General features: G+C 41.4%; 1 protein-coding gene across 1 annotated transcript in view; it reads left to right on the top strand.

Moving 5' to 3' along the window:
• ascc3 (activating signal cointegrator 1 complex subunit 3) overlaps positions 1–17,506 on the top strand; it is a 127,822-nt gene that overhangs the window by 39,592 nt on the left and 70,724 nt on the right. Inside the window, exons 9-10 of the mRNA XM_070911350.1 lie at positions 5,291–5,494; positions 7,352–7,492. Of these exons, the coding sequence (XP_070767451.1) occupies positions 5,291–5,494; positions 7,352–7,492 (345 nt within the window). The remainder of the gene's footprint in view (positions 1–5,290; positions 5,495–7,351; positions 7,493–17,506) is intronic.

Here is a 17,506-nt window from a genome sequence, read left to right as displayed (position 1 = left end):
TCTGGATTCCATGTATAAAAACGGAACCATAAATGAAGCAATTCACAGCAGAATACCATTTGATCCAGACGGAAACAGACACAAATACCCACACAGAAGGCTTATCCATTTTTTGTTTTGGCTGATTTTCAGTTATTTCATGAAAGATGAAGAGATGAAAAAGGTTGTTTCCTGTTTCCTGAGGACACTGTTCAACAGAGTTTGCTGGTTAGTGATGACAGCTGAGGATCTGCCTCTACTTAAAAGGAAGAGAAAACGGCGAGAAACGGCAAAGGACATGCTCACAGTGCTGCAGATTAGAACCCCCGCTTACCTGCGTCACCCTGGGGCCACTGAAAGGCCGGACAGAATTAGCACAGTTTTAGCACGAGATTCTCCAGCTGCTAAAAGTCTTGAGAGCAAAGTTGCGAAAAAGCAGGGTTGGTCCTATATGTTAACAGCTGCATAATGTCCATTGCAGTACAGTAACTACCCCCCAACAAAACACTGACATCACACCCTGGAGACAAGTTTTGGCAGGCACAGCTGGATCACCAATTGGAAGATGTGTGTGCATACATTAACATAACAATGAAGCCAGAGAGGTTTTAAAAAGAGAATAAAAAAGCACTGAAGATCTCCAAAGATCATTAAATGATGGCAAATTTCTATTTACAACATGTATGCTTTACCTCAAGGTGAATTTCGGGGCAGGCATACATTTGCATGAATTAGCATGTTTAAGGAGTGTGGGGACACTGGCTTTTCGTTACAAACAGACAAAGTCGATAAATCAAAATGAGGGCCAGCCGCTCAAGTGATTGTTGTGCCTCTCTCCGGTCACCACAGAGACACAGGAATGAGTGTGCAGAAGCCTTGCAAAATGGGTTGAAGCTCAGTGGTCCATAATTCAAAAATGAATATTTATAAGTAGGAGCCCAGTGGACTTTGCCTTGGGGGAAATAATTGGGTAGACAGGAGAAGACTGGAATCGCCATCCCTGTTCAGAGAGAGCAGAAGAAGCCTTGCAGTCATTATGAAGAGAATGTGCTTCAGTACCATCTACACTACACATTAACTTGTTTAGTCATGGAAAGAGTGGAGAGCTGTGAATGGGGAATTCGAGATATAAAGGCATATTTGGTGTTTCTCACTCTTCAAGCCTGCTGGTGCCCAAAGCTCCAAATGCAAATAAGTAAACGAGTAAACTAATTGGGTGGCATTAATCACGCATAAAAATAAAAAGGAAAATCAGGGCTCGAGACTTAACTTTTTCCAGTAGGAGCACACATAAAATTTTTAGGAGCGCCACTTCAATCAGCAGTCTTGGATGTGGAGCAGGACACAGAATACGTACACCTTTTTCAGTATGGGATCAGCTGCTGCCGACTTTTTGGATTTTCCTTTTCAGCACGTCTGGACTCGCAGCTTTTAAGACAGGCTTCATCCCACACATCAGGGGAAACGTAGACCAACCATTAACATTTTTTAAAATAATATTACAGTAATTATCATCATTTTAGCCGAGAGGCAAAACCTTTTTCCGATTTTTCCGAGGTTGTCTTATAACCTGTAAAGCATCTAGAGATTCCTGGGCTTGACACAGCAAAATATCATCTGCATAAAATGCAATATTATGAGTTTCCTCAACTTTCCAAACGTGATGCGCTCAACGCCATCATGGGTCTTGAGCATTTCTGTAAGTTTCTCAGTAGCTAGAACACACAATAATTGAGAGAGGGGACAACTGTGAAGTGTTCCTCTAATCCCTTGGAAAGCTGAACAGGCACCGTTGCTGCTACAATAGCCTAGCATTAGCTCTCAGCTGACACAAATGCGTATACAAAACTCCTCCTGGTGCTCAACATTTGAGAAGGGTAAACCGTAGAAATGGCACTGTCTCCAAAGTTGGTGACAAAATAAAAAACTTTATGGTTGCAAGTCTGGAGCCCTGAAAATGAATTATAACTACCTCCGAGTTTGCCATCACCATAAGCATGGGGTGTAATGGCTTTTTCGACATCATTTCTGAGCTGTTTAAATTTGTTGCTGCTTTGGTTTCTCAGAGCTGGCAAGCTTTGAATGGCTGTAATCAACTTCTTGTCAATTTGCATTTGCCAGGTGGAGCTGTTGTTAAGCAGATCGGTTGCCCATCCACAGCTCACATGCAAATAAAGTCAACATGTAGCGCCCCCTCCCCATACAGCACCTAGCTGAAACCACAGCCACCCTCCACGCCTTCCAGCTTAAGTGGACTCTGATAAAGTTGCTCTTTGATGCATTAATAACCTCTTCCTCCCTACTGGTGGGCTGCGGGGGCCAACTTCCGAGCAGCACCCCGCATATCCTCGCCTGACATGCACTCTTTAATTATTTCTTTCTATGAGTGTTGGAGCGAAACGAGGGGAAGAGGAAAGTGATGACATACTTCTAATGAATCCTTGAATAAATAATACTGCTGTCTAAGCTTAAGGCATCCTCAGCCAGCCTTACTGGGAGCGAGGTGAAAGGCAGAAAAAAAGAAGAAGAAAAAAATACATATGGAGGTAGAAAACCCGCTAGTTTTCCGTAGCTTAATTAATTTCGGTCTGTCAGGATTTAAGGATATCAAACTATCGCACTGTCAATCTGCATGACAGCACATATGTTTCCACCGGGTTTATGTTTATTTTCAGTGTGTGCATGAGTGGAAATGACGGGGGTAGATCAATAAAAAGAAGCTGCATTACAAGCTAATGGAAACTGCTGGTCTGATTGAACACACTGTACATATACATAAGAATAATATATAAACATTTTTATTTATATAGCACTTTTTTTAAACACAGTAACACACGCGCTCACAAATACGAGTAGACATACATACCTACATATGCATGATACACAGACAAAAATGAAAGCACACGACCAAAATAAACAAAACTAAAGGCAAACAGAGAGTATTTACAAAGAGGCTGACCCTATAGAGTGTTCATCAGCCGCTTTTAACAGACCACAGATTCCGCAAAAGCACGGTCACTTCTGGACAGGCCTTGATCAGGTGATCGGAGTGGCCGACAGCTGGAATAGGGGGCTCAAAAACTCCTGCTATATATCCAGGGGCCAGGCCTTGTACGTAATTAGTAACATTTTTAAGTCGATTCTGTGATTTACTGGAAGTCAATGACTGTGACCAGCCTTTGACTAGTTTCTGTTAGCAGCCTAGCCGCTTAGCATTTTGCACCAATTGAAGGCGGGCCGGATAGGACTGAGAAGTAAAGAGGGAGTTGCAGTAGTCCAAACAAGAAAAAGATGAAGGTGTGGACTAGAAGTTCCATGTTTTTTCTGATTAGTATAGATTTGTAATCTATATATTTCTCAACTGAAAGACACGAGACTGAATGAGTTTAGTAATTTGAGGTTCAAACAATACCAAGATTAGAAATAAGAATTACACATCCGTATCTTCTCATAAAAGCACATAGTGATCCAAATTTTATTTGGCCAAAAAGAAATATATATACTTTTTTTTTTGGGGTTCTTCGTGTTGAACCTGAATTATTATTATTTTTTAATTGTTCACACAATTTTCCCACACTCCCTCCATTGTGTTAAAATTGAATGACGAAGTACTTGCACTCACCTGTGCCTAAACAGTAGATTCCCTATATTAATATGTTTCCAGTATTCTTGAGGATTTTTAAGATAGAATAGGGACGATAGAAGGTTTAATGATAAACCACAACAAAAAAAAACCCCTGCCACAAACAATGACTTTCACCACTTCTTTTCTTTGAAATGTTGAATTACTTAGCAGCTCGTTTGTATTTATTTAATCATTTGTATTTCCATCGGTGAAACGCGTGTCAGAGCCATCCTCACCACCAGAGGATCCTTTGAACAATGAGCAGTACAGTGTTTTTATTGATTTATTTGATTTAAGAAATAAAAAAAAATCTGTTTGAATCAATATTATTAAAAAAGGTGGAAGATAATCTGAAGATAGGGAGGCCCTTATCATGCTGAAAGCTAATGTTTTTGCATTCGCCATCTATGCCAGAACAGAATCAGATTTATTTTAAGTGGTGTTTGTTTTTTCTGTTGCTGAAGGAAATGATTCACCTGTGCAGCAGCTGGATGTTTTCACTCTCCTGTGTGTGTGTGTGTGTGTGTGTGTGTGTGTGTGTGTGTGTGTGTGTGTGTGTGTGTGTGTGTGTGTGTGTGTGTGTGTGTGTGTGTGTGTGTGTGTGTGTGTGTGGCACCAACTGTCCTTCACAGTGGCCATTTCTCTACTTATCAGAGGCAGTGTGAGATTGAGGGCCATCACCCACACTCTGTTGCCATAGTGAAGGCAGGCGGAGTGACAGCTGATCCCACCACACACATTTGCTCCTCCTTCATGCTTCTCGATGCCCCACTTTCTGTGCGGCCACCTCCATATGTGGCGGCTCGGTCACTGTCACATGCATTCCGGTCCGCGGTCTATATTTCATGTCAGCAGTCTGGACAGCGTGTTTTTGACAAAGTAAATACGGTCGCCAAATTGGGGCAACTGCACTAAACGGATGACACTGGCCCAAATGTGGTTGCCAGGGGCAACTGGGCAGTTTCAAAACGTCAGCAGCATATGTTTTAAGTAAATTAAAAAACAATGAGATCAGTCGTATGCTTTGGGAATACTGTATATATTGTGATGCCATTATAAGAACATTACAATTACATTCTAATAATAATCAGATGATGATATGATTAGGGACAGTAGGATAGATTGAGAAATCAATTAATAGGGAATACGGAAATCATAGATGAATATCAATGTTTTTTTTTATAAATAGTTAATTTGAAAATCCAATGATAATCAATTCAACATTTAAGTACATTTCAAGGAAAAATGCCCAAATTAGCTGGCTCCAGCCTCGCAACATTTCCTAAATTGCTTTACTTTTCCTTGTCTAAATTTAACATATTTGTGTTTAGAACAGTCTCTCTCTAGAAAAGAAATGAAATTAGAAACGGATTCATTATTTTGCTACTTTTGTTAATAATTTAGAAAAATGTACTATTCCAACTATAAAAAAAAAAATTCCAAATTATTGTCATTATCACATGTGTTGTCCATTTAATTATGGCAACGCATGTCTATCCGTTTAAAGGAAATACATACAACATTTTACTTAATTTCTTTGTTGGATTTTTATTCAAATGGGCGCTGAAAATCTTCCGTAAAACATAAACCGTCATTATTACAGGATAGATCACATGATATCTATTGGAGATATTTGTATGAGTATATTGCGATGATGTGTTAACCTTTATTCATCCTTTCCCTCAGATCGGGCAGCTGGTGTTCAAGGGGATGAAGCGTCTGAACAGGATCCAGTCCCTGGTGTTTGAGACGGCCTACAACACCAACGAAAACCTCCTCATCTGCGCCCCAACTGGCGCCGGCAAGACCAACATCGCTATGCTGACCGTGCTTCACGAGATCCGCCAGCATCTGCAGCCCGGCGGCGTCATCAAGAAGGATGAATTCAAGGTCTGACAAACGCACAAACTAGAGATCCAGACTATGGGGTGGCTTATTGCTGCTATGGTGGATGTGATGGGAGTTTGACGTTACACTGGTTGTTGACAGGAAACGTTTCACCTCGGCTGACCTGTAATATGTCTGTCTGGGTGTCAGGAACACCGTCAGGCACACGGAAACCATTTCTGTGTAATGTCTTAAGAATGTCTGCGATAACTAGCTTAATGTTACCCATGTTACTCCACCCCAGAGGCTCTCAACATGCCTCATGGAGATTAAGCATGCTCCTTGCTGAGACTCGCCCCATGCGGAGATTCAGATCTGATCCTCGGAGCTCGGGATTTGGATTTCAGTGTTCAGTGTTTCCGTGTTTAAATGGGATCTTTTCCGACAGTTTTAAGTCCAGGACAGCTGGATTTACTTGCTGGATTGTGTTTCCTCCAAGAGGCTTTGTCTGTTTTGCTGATTTCTGCACTGTTTTTGTCGTACCAATATCTTTCTATAGAATCATCTGAACTAATCTACAGCGTCCATATTCATTTGCTAAAATGCTTAACACAAAAAACTAAAACAATGTACCTTTTACTTGCCATGCCACTGCTTTTTGACAGCATAAATATACTCTCCTTACACGCTGGATCTGCTAAAAACACATTTAAAACTATGAGTTTCCCGCTACAAAGAGAAGTGACCGGTTCGGATTAGATATTCCAAACAGACCAAACCTGCGAGATGTACCTACCTTTCTGCCTACCTGATCCATCCTCGATTCAGTGCACCAGCCGTCATGCCTCTTAAAACACTTGAATTGCTAAAATTTTTTTTTAAAAAAATGCTAAACTCAAAACTTATACAATTAAAATCTCTCACTAAACAGGCCAACGTCAGCTTTGGCGTGGATATTCGATAAAGTTTGAAGCTTTTCCATGATTTTGAAAGGAGAAAGGAAAGCTTAATGTATCTACAGTTCATGATATATTATACGGCCTATACAGTTAACAAATGTTAACTTTTTTTCTCTCAATTTGTTGAATACAAAAGTTCAAACGCACATTTGTAGAACATGAAATTAGTTTACAGTAAAATAAGAAATACATTTGTGCTAATTGAATACTGTTTGAATACTTGATTGGGCGGCATGGTGGTGTAGCGGCTAGCACTGCTGCATGGGAGGTAGAGCGGGTTGGGGGTTCGATCGAAGACACTGAACCCTACGTTGCCCCCAATTGAGGCCAGAACCTCGCATGGCAGCTCGGTCGCCGTCGCTGTGTGATTGTGTGAGTGAATGAGACCAAATCCGTAAAGCGCTCTGAGAACTGTTGAAAGGTTGAAAACTATATAAGTGAAGTTCACCATAGAACCATAGAAGATGGAAGTTGTCAAATGAAATGCAGCATTAAATGGAAAAAGGAATCCTTAAATAAACGCACAAAATGTCAGCTATTGGCAGCTTAGTTTAACGACATTGATGCGTGTCTTGGTAAACCCATCGTGTCAGATACTAACACACACACACACACATAAATAATGCAGACATCCAAAAAGGCTTTGTTCCCTTTCATGAAGGCTCACACAAACGTGCTCACACACAGCGTAGCACAGTGCCATCCAGTGACGATAGCCACTTTTCATACATCACCATTAAACTTTACCCATACAAGTGGCTGGCATCATATTTCTCAATAAATTGTGATTTGTGCTGGTTGCCAGGGAACGAATGATCCTGCCTCTGTTTGCTCATTTATCACCACAGTGTCCTTCCTGTCCCTCTCTCCTGTATGCCTCCCCACCCTCTACCCTCCCCACTCTCACTATCTGTTCTCTATCCTATTTACTTCTATGTCCCTCTTTCTCTCTCTTCTATAGATAGTATATGTGGCTCCTATGAAGGCCTTGGCAGCTGAGATGACTAATTACTTCAGTAAGCGATTGGAGCCATTGGGCATCACTGTTAAAGAACTCACCGGAGACATGCAGCTAACCAAAGGAGAGATCCTGCGAACACAGGTACACATGCACTGTCACACACACACACACACACACACACACACACAAGCTGTGCTTTCACCAGGTTCCCTCTGCTGCACATGTATGTTCTCTAGCACCCCCTAGTGGATTGGATTGTGACGTCTGCTGGAGGCCATTTCATCCTGTGTTCTCCGAAATGCATCAGTCACAATTCTGCCAATTACTAGGCACAAATGTAACTTTATTGCAATTGTTATCAACCCGCAGAGCGATCCATTTAGAGTTGCTTTCAAATAAAGAAGATAAAAGGGCCTGCCAAACGCTCAGGTGTCTGCTATAAGCCTTGCTTAATTTTACAAGCCCACTTCAAATAACCAATATCCCCACTTTAATTGTCAGCTTTATTCACAAACTCATATTTTAGTTCTAATTAAAATACCTCCAATACAATTAAAGATTTGTGAAAAGTCAAAATGAGCTAAATAGCATCAAAACTCAAATCTCATTTAAGATGCAACAATGTGCAGTAATTCCACTACTGTCCCTTACACAGTGCATTTGCACGAATATACATAAGATATATTAAGTCACACCATGAAGATCCTTTTTGATAAACAATGTATAACTGAAGGTGCTGATGTGATATAAGTTATCAACAGACTGTTTTTTACAAACAGATGTGCATAAAACACAAAACAGTCTCAGCACCGACAAAGTGCCCAAAAACTGCACATTAGGGTCAGATGTTGGGGTGGGCTTTTTGTCATTTTGACAGCGCTTAAACCTGAGATAGCCAATGTGTGTTTGTGCTGTGCAGGACATGCGCAGAAAAAGCGATCAGTCCGAAATATTTTCAGTTTAGCATAACATAAGACAAAGAAAAGAAGCGAATTCTCACAATTAAGAAGCTAGAACCGGGCCGTGTTTGTTATTTTTGCTTGATTTAAATGCTTAATTGAAGGTAATTTTTCTGACAAATCTACTAATTGTTTCAGTACTAATAAGCTCACTTAGCTACCAGGGCAATCAGTCAATAAATCCATCTCCATTAGGTGACACAGATGTACCGATGTAAGTTTGCATGATGTCAGCAGCCTTTTCACATGTTGCTCCTCTTTTGATGGGCTCACTGGAGGTGCCTAATGTCTAACTGGGTGTTTGTTTGCCTGCACCCGGAGCTCCCCATTCATTAAACTCATCATCAGGTGGACCTTTGCCGGCTCCAGGGCTGTTGTTTGAACAACAGATTTTTTAATATTCCCCTTTTTTGTATGCCCGTTTCCACGGACAGTCGGATCGAGAGATCCTCACCGCTCCAAAATCAAAACATAAGGCCATGGCAGAGGGCACTGTTCCAGTAGATATGGAAGAAAACGATTTAGTGTAAAAGCTGGAGTCAGACATGCAGGGCTACTTATACGATTCGCAATACAGTGTGGAGGAATTACTGCGTACGGAGGAGGAAGAGGCCACCACAGCCGAGAGTCGAGCACTGCCAGCCGGTGAGGATAACCAGGGACAACTGACGGTGCTGCTGCGGTAAATGTGCCAAAGTGGAGTTGCTGTGCTGCAGGGAATTTCACCGGGGCCAGTTTCTTTTGGTTGAAGTGCTTGAGACATACTGGGGGTGAACAATGAATCAAAACATTATCGAAATCGCAACATGGCAGCAAGTGTAAATCAGATCACATCAAATCATATTATTAAGACGTAAGGAAACAGGCTTGTTTGGCAAAGACCCCAGCAAAAATCACATCATCATCATCATTTTTATATTCTTTTTCAGTGAAAAGGAAAGGGTTAGGGTTAGGCACTAAAATCATGACTCGTGTTGCAATATCTGTCAAAATAATTTCAATAAGCATTTTTTGCATATCGTTCAGTCCTAAGATGTAGTACTTCAGGATCCCCTAAAAGGAACTGGATAAAACAACCAAAACCAGCGGGGTGAAACGGACGTCTGAGCATAGAGTAAGTGCTGTAGTGCGCTGACACGGCAACGTGTTTGTTACCCGCGTTATCAGAGTTTAGCCTAGCGATAGTTCCTCTGACCGGCTGTTTGTAGTTGATTTGGGGAAGTTTACACTTCAGTGGCCTGGGAGTGGCCTTGGAAGGCAAAGGGCCCAGTGCATTCTGGTTGTTGTAGGGTTTCTACCTTTTGAGCAGAAGTGAATACCACATACCTTTTTTCTCAGTTTTCTCTGGTCACCAATCTCAATCATCTTTCTACTGCATAGACAGCCTAGTCTGATGAAAAGACCCAGTGGTGAAATACCCAATAAATGTATACCTCTTATTAGTCTATGTCTTATTGCTGTTAGAGTTGTTTCCTCGAAATAGAGCCATCTGTGGCGCACAGACACCGTTTCACCAGACCCGCCACAGACTCATAAATCATAAAAATCCACCATAAAATGTTATTTTGATTCATAAAGTTTCTGTCACATGATATTGGTGAAGAGTAGAAAATGCGCAGAGAGCTTGTCCAGCACTGGATTTATGAGGTCAATATTGATATTTCATATTACACTCACTTTTAACATAGCATAAACAAATTGGAAAAACAGTAAATTATCTTTTTGCCTCTATATTTGATGTTTTTGTTTTGTAAAATGTTCCTATTTCAGGCTTCAATGAAAGTCATGTGGTCACCTATTATGCATCTCATGCATAATACAGTAGGTAAGGAAAGTAGTCAGGCACCATTTTCTACATTCCATAGAATTACAGATAGATTTATTTATCGCTCAAGGTTCCATGTTCAAAGCAGCGCTTTTGTCTACACTTAGTAGTGGTTACCATGGTTACAGAGTATTAAAGATGAAATCAAACATTCACTTTTGATTGGGAAAGCTATATGAGTGTCTGTGGTGGCTTGTATCAGAATGAGAGAGAGAGAAAAGGGCAGGGAGCTGAACTGAGGCTGTTAGAACAACTTGTGCTTTTGCATTTCTTTTTTTTTTTACCATCAAAGGTTTGAAACGTGCCAGTTTTAAACATGTCAGAGCACCTTTGAAAATCTTACTCTCATTTAGTCATTGACACGAGAGATCTTCTGTCATGTTATTAACCTTCACTCATTATAAAGGCACAGTAGCGAAGCTGATTTAAAGCATTTTGTTATCAACAGAAGGATGTGTTTTAGTGTTGCTGGTGTAGGGCAGATGGAGCATGTGGAGATCTTCTTCTCCCTCCCATCTCATCCATTGCCCTTGCCTTGCCTGAACCACAACCTTGCGTCTCTGAGATGGAGTAACCTTGTTCCAGGAGTGCTGGCCCCAAGGACTGGGCCACCCATTCCTTGCTGCACTTGGCCCACGATGTCGGGTGCTGGGTCGCTTCTGATTTCTACCAGTAGCCAGGGTAAGGGCAGCTCAACACCAGGGTTACTTTGGCACACTTGTACTCCTCTGTGAGACTGGAGATGGGTAGGTCTAGGACTCCTTTGCTGTAGAACCCTATGCTGCTGAGGCACCAGGGAAGTTCCTTTGCGTATGAGCTGATCAGCCTCTCCAGCTTGTCCAGCTTCGAGATTCGAGCTTCATATGGGGTTAGTGGCCCAAGAAAGCACGCGCCAGAGCTTGAACTTGCCAGGAAGCATGGTCCTGTCGGTGCTCCTACAGCATCCTTCCTGAGCTGGTCTACTTGCTCTATGTGAGGGGTGCGTTGCACTGCCCTAGGCTCTATACAGGCTTTGTGGCGACTGTTGGTATCGTTGCATCGCCAACCACTCTCTAACAATATGCCCTTTTCGTTAAACCGTCGAAGTGATGAGTTATGTTGATCAGTTAAGTTCCGTTGTTGAGTTCAATTTGTCAGTCAATGAGTGGTTGTTAAAGTAATTAAGTAGTGAGCATGAAGTAATTTTTCTGTGGGGTTTTTACTGATGGTTACATGTGAGTTAAACCTCAGTTATCTAAGAGAGAACCCCCCCGCACGCATGGAGTTTCCCTCTCTGTTGTAGAAAGGATGGATTTATTACGATGAGAAGAAAAGGGGATGAAAGCTGCGGGTTGAGCGCATATTTAGTGAGAGAACCAGCTCAGAGGGAAGTGGAGGTTGGTGGATCCAACCTGAAAGACTGAACTGTGAGACTGAGAAGGTTGGGAAAACATCCATATCTGTTAAATCCAAAAGAGTTGGATTTGAGAGATTGTACAGCTTAGAGTTGGAAGTTTATAAGCCTTGTGGGACTTATGCATACAGAAAAGGAAAGGTTGGGGTTTGGTGCGTGTAGGGGGTGGCGGTGGCGGGAGGTGGGATTTATTCCTATGAAATGAGGCCAATTCCATCTAATCTGAAGGTGTATTAAAGTTGCATTTCTATCAGGTCAAAGACTTCTCAAAGAGAATGATTAGTCAGATTGACTGCAGCTCTGCAGCACTCCACTTCCTCTCTTTCACTTCACCTTATTCACTTTATTTTCTCTCATCCATCTATAGTGTCTGTCCACATTTAACAGGCTGAAGTGATTCTTCTGTCTCTCCTCACTACTCCTTTCATCATGCCCTGTTGACGTACATTGTAGACTGGGGGTTCTTAAACCACTCGCAAGATGTATGAAGAAGGGAAAGCAGCCGTGAAGGATCAAAACTCCAGCAATACTTGTTATATTAAGAGCTTAGACTGATACGTTTCTTCCTTCGGCCTACATCTGGGTCATTATATATCACACACTTGTGGTCATGATTGAGTTTAGTATATGAGAATATTGTTTTAGAACAATCAGATTCGTACTGGCAGAGAGGCAAGAGGTGTATCTAATGATGGATACGGGTGACACTATATTTAGTCCACAAACGGGAGAAGTGTACCTATGTGCAGGTACCTCAAACTTTATTAGTAAGTATTTATAGCATTTCTAAAGTATTTTCTTAGTAAACCACACTTCTGGTAAAATATCTACTATCTTCCTAAAAACTTCTCCTGCACACCTCCTTCTGAACAAAGAGGTGACCATGTTAGCCTGGAGATTCAAGGAGAAATTCTTGTATTAACCCATTTGCATGTTAGCTGTGAAAAATGTGATTGTTCCGCCACAATATTGCCGGGGGTACAAACTGTTCCATCATGAATAAAATTGGGAATTGCTTTGGCTGTTGTTTTAGTAGGTAAATGTCACCAGTTTGTGGGCAATTTTGTCAGTAGCCACTGCCCAGGAAGTTGGAAGAGCTTTCTTCACTGAATTTAGTCTGCACGGTAATCTTAGTGCTTCCCATAATGTCATGTAACCAGCAAGCGTGTTTCATTTTGGGTAACGTTAAAAGTATTGATTTGAAGGGGCTCATTGGTAGCGAGTGATAAGTGATATGAAATGATACCCCCTCATTATAAATAAGGAAGTTGGTGTGGCAAGATTGAGGCTTGGTTTTCTTTTCTCTTTGCCCTGTGAAAGTCTTTCTGAATTGTATTGTTTTTATGCAGAACATTTGCCAGATAATTGAAATTCAATGTCTCATAGTGCTTTCATCTTAAGGCTGGACTCGGTTTTTCAGGCTGCTTGTGAGCGAAAGTGCGGGCATGCAGATGGGTGTTTGTTTTTATACTTGAACAGATTTCTTTTCTTTTCTGTCCTACCAATAGGAGTTGGATCCAATCCAACTACACTTGACATACAGGTCTGCATAATGCGTTGTTGAGATTGCACCCTTCTTTGCGAACACCCCAGAAACCTTTTTCTTGGAGATCCTTAGAGTGGTAGTGGCTACTTGGAGCAAGTAACTTTGTTGTATTGATAGAAGAACAGTTGTTGATTAGGGAGTTCTTACCTGAACAGCTGTGTTGATCTCATACACGCTTGTTCCCACTCTTGGGGGTGATTTTCTGGCTCTGGCACAGGGAGGTGATGTCCAATTCTTAATCCCATATACAAAGCTCTGATCGGCTCAGTTGCTTTCCTTAACGAGGAAACAATAACCATAACACCAGACCCCTTTGAATTATGGTTACATGGTTACAGAAAACTGCAGTGATTTGTAAAATTTGCAAGAATTCTTGAATCCTTTTTGTGAAAAACAGTTGAAAGCTCTCACAAACTTCAGATCACCTTACGGCGTGATCACACTGGGCACGACACCTGTCATGTTGACGTTCCAACCCATGAGTACTCAGTAGTCCTTACTACATCAGTACATGAGTACTCAGTACTCAGTGCAGTGCCTGTTGAAAACTTGCCTGTTCAGGACGGGCCGACTTTGCTACAATGTAATTTCTCCGGTCTCTCTTTCTTCATTTGTTCTTGAATGAGTGAGTGAGTGACGGAGAGCGAGCAGTACCCAGCATGCCGTTTGGTGGTGTAACAATTGATAGGGGTCAATACACTACACAGTGTGTACTTCTGGCAGTAGTAACGCGCTACTAATAAATACGTCCCGTAGATCTCAAGAGCTGACACTCGACACTGCACTTCCTTAGGTCCTCAGCAATACACCTGCCAAGTGTGGAGTCGATCGGATGAATGGGTATCGAAGTAGTTGGACTGGTGCAGTGCCCGTTCAAAACATGCCTGATTGGAAGGGGCCGATTGCTTGGCCTTTCCCAATATCATCAACTCAGTCCTAGACGCAGACCCACAGTTTTAGACGTACGCATGCGCCACCATTTCTTTTTTCTTTCTTTAAACTTTATTAACAACACAGTTCAGTAATATTACAATACGCCACCAGTTTTATCATGGATGTAGGCCAAAGACACACTGCACACATGAAAAACAAAATGTGCAATCGTATTAATATATTGATAATGTCAAAATAAGCAACTTGTTTCTCAGTGTTTCTGCGGGAGATGCTGAAAGAAAAGCTCTGCCATTGAAATCTAACTCTTAAAAGTTTTTCATCCAGTGTAGTGGGAAAATACAACACATCCCTGCACCCTGAAGAGGTTATTTTAGGTCACAGGTATTTGCTGTGGTGCCCTTTGACCTATTACAATGACAATTGGGGACACACAAGTTATTGCAAATAATAGTCTTAGGTATCATGTGGGACTTGGTATTGGGTTTCTATATTCTAATTATTGGCAATGTGGTAATAACACCTATGAAATGTTACCAACTAAGTGGATGTTTAATTAAAGATGCAAGAGGACTGCAATGTGTTTCCAACACCAGGTTGGGTTCCACCTTACTTGACTATTTGACTATTTGACTTTTTGACTTAAGACATGTCTTAACTTGTTTAGTGTTGTATTTTGCTGATGTGAGCATCGAATGCTCAAAAGGGTGGAGTGTAGTGGGAAAATACAACACATCCCTTCTACACCCTGAAGAGGTTATTTTAGGTCACAGGTATTTGCTGTGGTGCCCTTTTGACCCCAGCAAGGGACCATAGACTTCTCTACGTGTTCTCAGTGGTGCATTTTTCAGCTGTCTGTAATTGTCATTTATTGTGGCCTTGATCCTTACAGGGTGATGACTGTCAAAGAGAGTGACATATGTCTTATGAGCGTTCACATTCTTGGCTGTACACGCTGTATAAAAGCAGACCACTCTGAGATGCAGTACGGTCAGCCGGGCAGGAGCGATTGAGGTGCTGTCGGGGGCCGTCCGTCTGCAAGCGTGAATAAAACCACAAGAACTGCTCCCTTGTTGCCGGTCTTCTGTTTTTCCGAAAATTCCCACGACACCAGGCGTAACAGTGAATGAATGAAATTTTAACCGTTATATCATTACTATTGATGAAATTCATAGCTACCCCAGGTTATAGCTGGTTCCCAGGATGTTGACATTATTCATTGAAGGTAGCTAGCTAGCGTCAGTTTGATAACATTAAGTGAACCGCTGCATGGGGTTATCAAAACGTTAACATTATAACTCAAATTAGCTGACGGCTCGTTACGTATAACCAGTGCGTTGAGAAGAGAGGGTTAACCCTAACCCCCTCTCATTGGCTCTGGGAATAACGCAGTTGTAGTCAGAGACTCCTTCCATTTTAGTTAGATGCGTTTTGAACCCAGCAGAAACAGGAGGCTAGTCTGTTAAGCAATAGAGCCACGAATCATAGTAAATGGGTTAATGGGCCATCAGTTTATTTGAACAAGCTACTTTGGGCCTTTCCGTCTTTTCTTTCATTTTTTTCCCCAATCCTCTTAATGCCCAACATCATCCGCTAAACAGACGAAAAGATTCAGTTCTCATTGTAATTACATGTTTTCTCATATTTAGCTAATTGTGAGTGGTATTCTCATGAGGACTCAATATAGGACACACACACACACACACACACACACACAGTTGTACATGATAAGGCCTTCATTACAGTTTGCCTTGACAAGCCGTTAGTTGTTCACATAACGCAATCCACTAAATGTATTTCTCTAACGTCCCCACTCCATCTTCCTCCCACCTACCTCTTCCTCCCACATCCTCCTCTCTCCATGGCTGCGATAGTTACCATGGAAACAGAAAGGGTTTGGAGGGATGTGGCCATGTGGATGCCAATGTGCGGGTGGGTGGCATCCTGGGACTTCCAGGCCCTCTACCTTCTCTGTCCAGAAAGGAAATATCAGTTAATGACATCCAAGAAGGAGCTGCCTCACAGCCAGACAGTCTTCTTATAAAGGCAGGAAGACTGGAGTGTGTCAAAATTTTGTGGTAAAGTCAGGTCACTTGCAGAGAAATTGAAATAGCTACTGATGTGTTTCAGCCAATTTTGCCCTCATAATATTGGGTTTAAAAAAATAACCAAACTGTAGAAAGTGTAAAGGCAAAAACAGTTATTACAAGTCAATACTAATGTCAGGTTGTATTGGATCATAGCATTTTTTTTGTTGATCACTTGTCAGACAGAGAGAGACACACACAGCAGAATGAGTAATTAGTGGTTGTGCTGGAAGTGAGCAAAGTCTGTCTTCACCTGTGTTGTGCATGGCTGAACACATCCATGCTGAGCCTGCCACTGAGCAAAAAGCTAAACGATAAAGGGAAATTTAGCCATCTATGGAATTCAGTAATCAGTGTTACGGTTATGTTTTGTGCTCTCTTGTTACTGATTTATGCTCTTAAACTAATCATTGCACACACAAATGAACAGCATTTTACTTATGTACGTTATTTAACGGGATAAATACGAAGTATGTCCAAGTATGCAACGTTTTTCTCTCATTTTTCCATTAAATGCATGCCATTTTGCAACACTGCAGTCCAGTGAGAGACCTCATTTATTGAAATGGTATTTCAACATCGATCTAGCTCACTATGATGTGCTATGATAAGTGGCCCATGCCAGCCACCAAGCTAATGCGTTATGGTAACGTTACGACAACGTTCAACACGCATATCAGTTAATAAATCAGTTATAGGTGCAAATCAGTGAAAAACGGTTTCATATTATTTTTTATTATCCATTCGTTCATTCATGTAATTTACATGCTCAGCTCTGACTGGGTAGTTGTTGAAGTAGGGTATGTCATGAGTGATGTGTGTGTGTATATATATATATATATCAATATATATATATATGATATTTACGTAGGATATTTATATAAATAAAAGTTGCATAAAAAACCTTTTTCAACTTCTCCACATCAAACTGCTGGGTGACTTTTGAGTTCCGAGCTGTGATGCATGGCATCAGAATTACAACATTACTTATGGCAATGTGAGTGCAAGGAGGGACCGGTCATCCTTAATTTCCACGGTTAGTGGGTTCCAGGACAGTTTGACTTCCGAGGTTTGAGAACAACGTTTGTAAACTACTTTTGTCATGAGGACATAGTTTGTGTTTTGGCATCGGTTCTCTGATGTTTGGTCCTTGAATGCACCACTAGTAAGGTCTTTAACATAGCCCCTGCTTACAGCTGCAGTAACACACAATATTATGTAAATTTGTCCCAAAGGGAGGTATGGATCTGATGGATTACCAATTTTCACATCTCCAGAGGTTGATTTGTATCGCTTAATGAAAGTGAACAGTCGTGGACTCAAAAGTAGGAAATCCAGAATCTTTTGACTATGCCTGTTGCTCTTTAGTTTAGTAATTAGCTAATATAAAGAGCAATTCTTACAGGCTATTATGTGTTTTTTTCTGTACAAGTTTCTGAAACCATTCCTCTGAT

The sequence above is a fragment of the Enoplosus armatus genome, chromosome 9 (genome assembly GCF_043641665.1).
Source record: "Enoplosus armatus isolate fEnoArm2 chromosome 9, fEnoArm2.hap1, whole genome shotgun sequence".
NCBI lineage: Eukaryota > Metazoa > Chordata > Actinopteri > Centrarchiformes > Enoplosidae > Enoplosus > Enoplosus armatus.
This window is presented reverse-complemented; position numbering and strand designations above follow the sequence as displayed.